Here is a 9,010-nt window from a genome sequence, read left to right as displayed (position 1 = left end):
GAGCAGCTGATGGGACAGCGAGGCTGCCCCAGGGCCAAAGCCTCTCCAGGGCTCCAAGCTCTGTGGGCTCCTACCAACCAGCTCCCACTGTCCCTTCGTGCCTGTGGGGACAACGGCTCCCTGCTATCTTGTCCCTGACCTCTGCCTGCCCCATCCCTGAAAAGTCCTGCATTAAACTCTCTCTAGTTAAACCGTCGGCAGAAGGAAAACACCAAATCTGATGTCACAAAACCTTTAGTTGACATGCACCCCACCTGGCCTTGCACCCATGTGGGGTAAATGATAATAAATACACATCTACACAACACAGTTATGTACAAAACACTTCTCTTCAATCAACAGGCAGCAATCTTCTCACTCAGCAGACCTGTATCATCATAGACGTCACCATGCTATCAAAGGCCCTGCAAAGAGAAACAGTGCAATTGAGAAGAGGCCCGGCCCTCCACCCCTGCCCAGAGGCAGGCTCTGCGGCACTGCCTGAACCCCACGCCTCTCTGGGAGTCGGTCTTTAACGTCATGATGAGTGAACTTAGCTGAGAGACCAGGACGTGTGTCCTGCCATACTTGGCAACAGGAGTCTAAGTTCCTGCCTCCCACTTCCCTCCAGGTTTCCCGAGGTCCTGCCCGCTGGGTTCCCAGACAGGGTGGAGGAGCTGCAGTGTGGGCGTGCGGGGCTGCAGTGCCCCGAACAGCCGAGGAGACACAGGTGCTACGTAACAGCACTGGCTTCTCCCCCCTGGGGCCCAAGATGACCCAAACACAGTATCACAGGCACCAGAGGAAGGGCCTGGCTCAGGTCACTGCAGTGTCCTCACACCTATGGGCTGCAAGAAGCCCCTTGGGAAGCGTGTCTAGAAATGTATGGAATTCCCAGGAGCAGGCTTGGAGTGTGTGAATGCTTCTTTCCGAAGCAACTTCATGACATTCCAAAATTAAGACTATTTGAAGCTATTTGAGGATATCTGCGATCCCATTTCCTCACCATTCAAGTTCAATATCAAAGACAAAAATAGGCATTAACAGGAGGATGTTTTCCCAGAAGGCTCCTCTCCATATGCCTGAGCCCTCACTGGGTTCTGCGATGGTGCCCCAGTACCTAATGGGTGCACATGGGAAACCAAATAGGTGAGCTCGGTCCCCCAAGTCCCATCTGTTTTATATGTTGGCAATATGGGTGAGAGTTTGCTTGAAAAAATGGAGTTCTGCTGCTTCAGAATTGCTGCCTTAGGAGAACAGTGTCCATTGCTTAAAAAGACCTTCCCTCCCTCACTTCCAACATCATTGCCTTTTAACAAGGCAGGGCCTACAAATGAAGGTAGCAAACATGATAGTAGGCCCACCTGGACTGAATGCGGTCCCCTGGGTTATAGAAGGGGTTACACATCACATCAGTGTAGGAATTGTGCAGCTTCCGGAACATCTGCAATAAGAACCAACAGTTTTAACTCACATGTACACAGGATTACTGCCATATTTTTTGCCTCTCAACATTTTTAAACAAAGGGAAAACAAACAGCCCCAGGCGCAGCCTACAGGCCCCCTGCACTTACACTGCGAATCTCATTATCACGAAGTGCTGTGTTGGAAGAATCCACCACCATAACAAACTTCACCTTGGAATTGGTCACGTAGCCATATCTGCACAGCTGGTTAGGGAACAAGCTGTCAACACAGGGACTCTGTGACAACATGAAACAGCCTCACTTGAGAGTGTGAAAGCAGAAGGCCATCTGTGTACGCCCCTGGCTCCAAAGCCACTTTGGAGAAGCATGGCAAACCTTGCATCACAGGAAATGCCCCAGGCTGGGCCTGTCTTGCTGGGTGTGACTGGACACCTCCTTGGGGCAGCTTCTGGTGTTTACTAGAGAAGCAAAGGGCAGGCAGCTAAACCCTACCCTGATTCAAACTCCAAGGCTGTCCTGCCCAGGCCCTGCCCTTTATGAATCAATGCTTAGCTTGGTAGTGTTAACTGATAAACTAGAGATTTCACAAAGGACAAATCCTGCCTGCAGTGTCTATACCTCTAAAGGCCACTTCATCTCATAGAACACGGGCTCCCGGGCAAGCATCACTGTGGGCAAGCTACATTACTGCTTGTGGGAACATCTTTGAACTCCGTGGGTTTCAAGCCATCTGCCCCAAGGGAGTGGTCAAGATTTTACAGTGACTTGTGGGGCTGCACCTGACAATGAAATGAGTGAACCGATCATTCCTTGCTCAGAAATGGTGGCCCCGCTGAGAAAGAAACCCTTGCAGGCATAAAGTAGGAGGCTCCCCAGCTCTTCTATAAACCTGGCAAAGTCACAATTCTCTAGGTCAGTGGTTCTCAACCTTGGGTGCACATTAGAATCACCTGGGAATCTTTTTAAAATCCAGATTTCTGGGCCTCGTCCTCCGGAAATTCTGTTTCTTTGTTATGGGGTGAGGCCACAACATTAGTAACAAAAAAACAGAATTTCCAGAGGATGAGGCCCAGAAATCAGGATTTTAAAAAGATTCTTAGGTGATTCTAATGTGCAGCCAAGGTTGAGAACCACTGCTCTAGGTAATTCAAGCCTGGCTTTTCCCACATTATCCTCCTAATTAAAGGAAAAAAGAGCAAAATCTCAATTAGCCTCAAGTGGCCCTAATTCCCCCTGGGCTAAAAGCCCTCACCTTTTTTCTTTTCAAGTGATGGTACAAAATGCCTTTCAAGGTTATCTGATCCTACAGGACATCACACAACTTCAGGCGGAATCCCTGGATTCCAGCCCCGTGGGGAGGAGCCCGCTGACAGGCGCCTGCTGGCTGCGAAGGATACACCTTATAGTCCTCTGTGGGGTACAGCAGGCCCAGGTAAAGCTCCCTCTGGTCCACCAGGGCCTTCCCCATTGCAGAGATCTTCTCATCCACCACGTCCAGGGACGTGTGCACCATGTAGTGGAACTTCAGCTCATTCTCCGTGGGGACACTGCGGATGTAAAGAGGGTAATTCTGCAAGAGAGGATGAGGGCAACTGAAGTGATGCAAATCCACTCTGTGCGCACCGATGATGAAAACGAGGCCAGAGCACTTAGGGAGGAGGACCAGCCAAGTGCCAACTGGCCACACGAACACACTCTCATTCTCTAGAACCCGTCGGTTAATTTTCCAGACTGTCGTGGGCACTGCCTTACATACTGCCTGCAAAGGGGCATCTCTAGGGTGGGCAGGAAAAAAAAAAGTAAAGCTGATGTAATTAGATGTCCATATTCTGTGTCCCTTCTACTCTCTCACAAAAATGGATCTGAGCACAGTCTGACAACCTGTCACCTGGAAGGTCATTTACCTCCTCTGGGGGCTCCGGCCCAGCCCCAGCACGCACTCTCCTCCGGGCCCCCTACTACTGGCTGCTTTCTGACACACCACCTCTTGCAATCTCTTCACCGTAGCAGAGGCACTGGCCTGCCCTCTCACTGAACTCTTCCAGGCTTGGTTCACACCTCCCTCCATCTCTTCATATCCATCGGAGTTCACAGCATCTTCCTGGGGGCTCCCTCATGTCACAAGTCCCTTGCCTGGCGCTGCCCAGATACAGCGAACACTACACCGTCCCTGCTCTGAAGGGGCTGACATTTGGCGGAGGAGTCCCCAAATCCACCAACAAATAAATAACGTGCTGTAGCTAAGAAGGAAGCCAGCGCCAGGAGCTCCGAGGCAGGAACGCCTCCTACGCCTGGTCTCCTAGGGGACACAGAAGGGCCCTGTAACAGGAGCACGTGGACAGCTCCCAGCGCAGAGTCGGGACTCGGACACAGCTTTCTCAGGGAGTTAGACCTGCAGAGGCCAGCGAAGGGGGTGCAAGGTGGGGAGAGGGGGGCGGGGGAGAGGCGTCCAGGCGCAAAGCCGGCGGTGAGAGGGCAGAGCAGAGCCCGTCGCGGGGCTGCCAGTAACACCGACGCTCTGGGGTCGGGGGCGTCACATATGGGGAGGGAGGAGGCGACCGGGTTATTCCCAGAGTAGCACGGAGAAGGAACGGAGAGGCTTCAGGCGGGAGCGTGGCGCCATCTGGTTTGTTTTAAAGCAGCGCCGTGACTGCTGTGTGGTGTCTCTCGTCTGAGTGGGCGCCGGCGTGTGCGGTGGACAGGATGGAGAAGTGGGGGGACTGTCTCGGGGCGAGAAGGGGGTACCGGCGGGGGAAGGGGGGCGGAGGCCGGGCCCCAGCGGGAAAGGAGGGCCCGGCTAGTGGGCGCCCGGGGATGACGCTTGCGCAGCTGCAGACGCGGATGTAGGCGGCGCCTCCCCGGAACCACCCCGACGCCGTCCGCCCCGCGAAGTCCACCGGCTGAGCCCTCCGGGGCCCTCCGGGCAGGGAAGGGGGAAGGCGGAGAGTGAGGGCGGGACCTGGGCGGGGGTACCGGCGAGCGCCGGAGCACTGCGGGGCCACCCGCCGCCCGCCTACGCACCTCTTTCGCGATCACCGCCACGCACACCGCCATCTTGGGAGGCCCGGTCGGCCACGTCACGTGACCCCAAGCCGGTCACGCGGCTGCCCGGGCCCCGCCCCTTCTGTCACTCAGCCGGCCTGGCCCCGCCCCGTCGCCCTGCCGGAAAAGCTGCCCGCCCTGTTCCCGCCACTGGCACGGATCCTGCAGCGCCCGGCACGGTTGCCATGGCGGCGGTTGCTGCGGCGATGCGGTGGCGGCTGCTGCAGGTGATAAGTGTAGCGGTGCTGGGGGCCAGTGGCACCCCGCAGCCACCCAACATCCTACTCCTGCTCATGGACGATGTGAGTGCGGGCTGGGCTCCGGGAGAACGCTGCGCACGGGGCGGCGGGTGGGGGAGTCCCGTGGGAGAAACGGCCGTGAGGGCGGTCAGCCGGTGTAGGGGTAGCGCCTGGCCCCGCGGACTGCAGCCTGGCGGGCGAGTGACGCTGAAGCGAGGGAGTGATGTCCTGCCTGGGAGAAGATCCCTCCGCGTTATTTGTTCCCTTTCTTGCCCGTCCCGCTCTGGAAGGGTGGAAGGGCAGCCCGGATCAGCTGCCGCCCCGCCAGGTGAGGACCAGTCTCGTAGCAGCCCCTGCTCAACCCTGCCCTTCCACCCCGTGCGTCCAGGGGCAGGGAAGGGAGTGACAAGCTGACCAAGACTGAGGCTCTTCCTGTTTAGAAAGTCGATTCTTTGCACCTGCCCTGCCCCAGAGCTGCCCCTGTCCACTTGGGCAGGTATCTCTGGCCCTGATGAGAATTCTAGGCACAGGTCAGGTCTTTAGCTGAAGTGGAATAATGTCCCCTGTCAGGTGTTTGTGGACCAGCCCTTTGGAGGGTAGCAAGGTAGCAGGATTCCTGCATGGGAGCAGAGTGGTTCACTTGTCCCTTTGCAACTCTGCCCCTGTGCACGTTTTCAGACCGGGAGTGAAATAGGAATTCTGGTAAAGTAGGGATGCAGACAAACCTGGGCTGGAGGTCCTACTCCCCTGAGCTTGGAGAAGTTACTTGTGTCCTCTCCGTCCAGCTCTCCTCACGGTGATGTGAGGACTGAGGCAGGGCAGAGGGCAGGCTGCGGTGTCAGGCCCTGTAGTATGATCAGACAGTGTCCTAGCATACAGCTCCTAAAGCGCTTGGAGCGAGAGTGGTGTCTGGTGTGGTAATGAGTTAGATGGCTGGGGCCCTGGGTAGCTTCAGGATGAGGTCCTCAGAAGGCCAAGGTGTGATTAGAGGTGTGATTGAAGCCTTCAGCACAGCCCTGGCCTCCAGGGAGGGAAGAGCAAGTGGCTGGAGATTGAGTTCCATCGCCAGAGGTCAATGATTCAATCAATTGGGTAACAACACCTCCTTTGGAAAAAACCCTAAACAACAGGAACATGTGGAGGAGCGGGAGAGAGTGGGGAGCTTCTTGCGCCTTCCCCATACCTCAGCCCAGGCACCTCTTCCATTATAACGAACGTGTAATAGTAAATACAGCACTTTGCTGAGTTCTGTGAGATGTTCTAGCAAATTGTGGAACTTGAGCAGGTCTGTACTCCCAACTCATAGCAGGTTGGTCAGAAGTTCAGGAGGCCCAGGACTTGTGGCCGTGGCCGGCCGAAGGGGGTCAGTCATGTGGGATTGAGCCCTTGACCTGTGGTCTGAGGCAAGCTCCAGGTAGATAGCGTCGGAGCAGAACTGAATTGTTGGACTCCTAGCTGGTGCCCAGAAAATTGGAGAAGTGGCTGGTGTGGAAATCCCCCACAGTCAGTGTCAGAAGTGTTGTGAGTAAATACAGCTCAGAGTTCCCCAAAAGGCCAGCAAAGACGCTCACTGGAGCCTTTGAATGAAGGCCAGGAGCCTCACATGGCTGTTGGACAGCCCTGGCTGGTCTGGATGGAGACGTGCCGAGTGTGTAAAATATACTCAGATTTTGAAGACTCGGTACAAGAAAAAGAATGTTTTTTTAAAAAAATCTCACTTAGTCCTGGCCGGTGTTCTCAGTGGTTAGAGGATTCCCCCTCCCCCCTCCCCCCCCCCCCCCATTATCGCACTGAAGGGTCGCAGGATCAATTTCCAATCAAGAGCAGGTATCTGGATTGCAGTGTAGGTTTAATCCCCAGTCCGGGCGCATGCAAGAGACAACCAATCAATGTGTCTCTCTTAGGTTGATGGTTCCCTCTCTCGCTTTTCCTCTCTTTCCCTTCCCAGCCTTGGGCAAACTACAGCCCGCTGGCCGGATCCGGCCAGTTTGAAATGAATAAAACGAAAAAAAAAAAAAGACCGTACCCTTTTATGTAATGATGTTTACTTTGAATTTATATTAGTTCACACAAACACTCCATCCATGCTTTTGTTCCGGCACTCCGGTCCAGTTTAAGAACCCATTGTGGCCCTCGAGTCAAAAAGTTTGCCCACCCTTGCTCCCTTCCTGTCCCTCTCTCTCCCTCTCCCTTCCTCCCTTCTACTCTCTCTAAAAATCAATGGAAAAAAATATCCTCAGGTGAGGATTAACAACAACAAATCTTATGTAATTTTTTATTATAATAATGATTTTTTTATTATGAAAAATTAACAGCATTCAGATTAACCTGAAAAGATCATAGAAACCCACCCATAATTCCACCACCCAGAGATAACACTGGACATGCTTATTTTTAGTCTCATAAACTCTTCAGATGATGACTGCTTCTATAGCAGATTCTGCAGCCCTTCAGCTGATCCATCCTAATGGCCAGTAGGGAAACTGCTTCCTAATGAACAACACGTTAGTCTTGGAAATGCTTGCTTTTTGATTCAATATTCCGTCTTCTCAAAGCTGGAGTCCCTGTCAAGCGGTCCCTTTTGAATGGTGAGACTCCAGCTGAGTGCTGTGTCTGCGAGGTTTCTGCCCCTTCCCCTTCTCTCCAGGGTGGCAGTGGGTGCGTGAAGCAAGTCATGTGCCCTCCAGATTATTGAAGGTTTGTCGAAGTGATAACATTTTGGATATACATGCATACTTCGGAGATTTTGCAGGTCTGGTTTCAGACCCCTGCAATAGAGCAAGTATCGCAATAAAGCAAGTATCACAATAAAGTGAGTCGTGACATTTTTGCTGGTAGCGAGTCATGCCTTCAGTTTTTTAAAAAACAAAACACCTACGAAGCACAATGAAGCAACGTGCAGGTAAAATGAGGAATGCCTGTACTGAGTTAAATAAAGTAAGTTAGCCCTCATTCATCTTTCTTTTTGCCTTTTTAATGAGGCTATTAGAAAGTGCAAACTTACACAGGCGGCTCCTTGCATTTCTGTTGGGAGTGTCGTTTAGGCCCTGGAGGTTCTGAGTGGTGGAGCACGACCAGCACTGGGAGTATTTTTACTCCAGAGGAGCTGAGGTGGGGAGCCTCCCTGTTGGGTGCCCCGGGGTGGGGTAGCAGGAACCGGAACAGTGGCCAGGAGCCCCAGGGCTGGGCCTCTCTGGTGCCGTTTCCTTCTTGTGGCTTTGGGCTTCTCTGGCAGCTGAAACCAAAGAAGTCTGGAAGATTTTCGCCCTGGTCAGCAAATGTGGACAAGTCAGGACTTTTTGGTGGGAAATAACAGAAAATGCATGGAAAGTGACTTATGCAAAATAGGAAACCCAACTCTCCTGACTGTACAGCCTGGGGCAGCCTTGACTTCAGGCAGCGGGATCCAGAAGCCCCTTGCTCCGTGCCCTCGCTGGCCTTTACGGTCAGCAGGCCCAGTGAGAGGGCGCACTACCATAAAGACTCAGTTCGTACCCCTGAGCCAGGCTCGCTGGCTGGGGAGGGGTCTGCTGGCCTATGTAGCTGAGGCCTCTGGCCAAACACCCCCCCCCCCACTCCCACCCCAGAGCCAGTCAGGGAGCAGGATGGAGAGGGCAGGCAGACCCTTTCATCCAGGGTGGCACCTTATATAGTAAATGGGAACATGGGCCCCTTCCCATGCTCCAACCCCCCTCCCACCCTGTGGGAAATATAGTGAAGGCCACCAGTAAGTGGACTATGAGACCTTGGGAGCGTAGCCAGCTCCTCAGTCAAGAAAACAGCTCGTGTTTTGATCTCGCACAGTACCTCTCCTCCCCCGCATGCCGTTTTTCTGTTTTCCTTTTTTTAAATCCTGGCTCGAGGATATTTTTTCCATTGATTTTTAGAGAGAGTGGAAGAGAGGAAGGGCGGGGAGAGAGAGAGAAGAAACCTCAATGTGAGAGAGACACATTGATTGATTGCCTCCCACACACGCCCTGACCCAGGCCAGGGATTGAGGCCTTGGCCAGGAATCAAACCTGTGACCCTTCGGTCCGCAGGCTGATGCTCTAACTACTGAGAAACCCGCTAGGGCATGTTTTTCTGTTTTCAGTAATCTATAAAACCTTGTGCTGGGAAAGTCTTGGGTGACAGTGAAACAATAGCATTGGCTGGCCACCAGCGGTTCTCAACCTGTGGGTTGAAAACAATGAAAATACATCCTGCATATCAGATATTTACATTACGATTCATAACAGTAGCAGAATTACAGTTTGCTACTGAATGAAGTAGCAACAAAAATAATTTTATGGTTGGGGGTCACCACAACATGAGGAACTGTAT

The 9,010-nt window shown here is 53.3% G+C and overlaps 2 protein-coding genes across 4 annotated transcripts in view; one reads left to right on the top strand and one right to left on the bottom strand.

Annotated features, from left to right (window-relative positions):
- Positions 1 to 218: 218 nt before the first annotated feature.
- TRAPPC2L (trafficking protein particle complex subunit 2L) lies at positions 219 to 4,752 on the bottom strand. Of its 3 annotated transcripts, none has more exons than XM_081108658.1 (5): positions 4,428 to 4,752; positions 2,804 to 2,976; positions 1,554 to 1,641; positions 1,344 to 1,423; positions 219 to 404 (listed from the first exon to the last, which is right to left on the bottom strand). In XM_081108658.1, the coding sequence occupies exons 1-5, from the start codon at positions 4,458 to 4,460 to the stop codon at positions 359 to 361; spliced, it is 420 nt and encodes a 139-aa protein (XP_080964784.1). In that variant the 5' UTR covers positions 4,461 to 4,752; the 3' UTR covers positions 219 to 358. The 3 variants fall into 3 exon arrangements, with proteins under 3 accessions (XP_080964784.1, XP_080964785.1, XP_080964783.1); XM_081108659.1 differs by having other exon boundaries at positions 2,804 to 2,953; positions 4,428 to 4,488; XM_081108657.1 differs by lacking the exon at positions 4,428 to 4,752 and adding an exon at positions 3,311 to 3,705 and having other exon boundaries at positions 2,804 to 3,181.
- The window catches only part of GALNS (galactosamine (N-acetyl)-6-sulfatase), a gene marked incomplete at its 5' end in the record, with an annotated part of 31,841 nt that continues 27,464 nt past the window's right edge, over positions 4,634 to 9,010 (top strand). Inside the window, one exon of the mRNA XM_081108656.1 lies at positions 4,634 to 4,750. Coding sequence (XP_080964782.1) covers positions 4,634 to 4,750 — 117 coding nt within the window. The remainder of the gene's footprint in view (positions 4,751 to 9,010) is intronic.

The sequence above is a fragment of the Myotis nattereri genome (assembly GCF_964212035.1).
Source record: "Myotis nattereri genome assembly, chromosome: 15".
In the NCBI taxonomy this organism is placed as follows: domain Eukaryota; kingdom Metazoa; phylum Chordata; class Mammalia; order Chiroptera; family Vespertilionidae; genus Myotis; species Myotis nattereri.
This window is presented reverse-complemented; position numbering and strand designations above follow the sequence as displayed.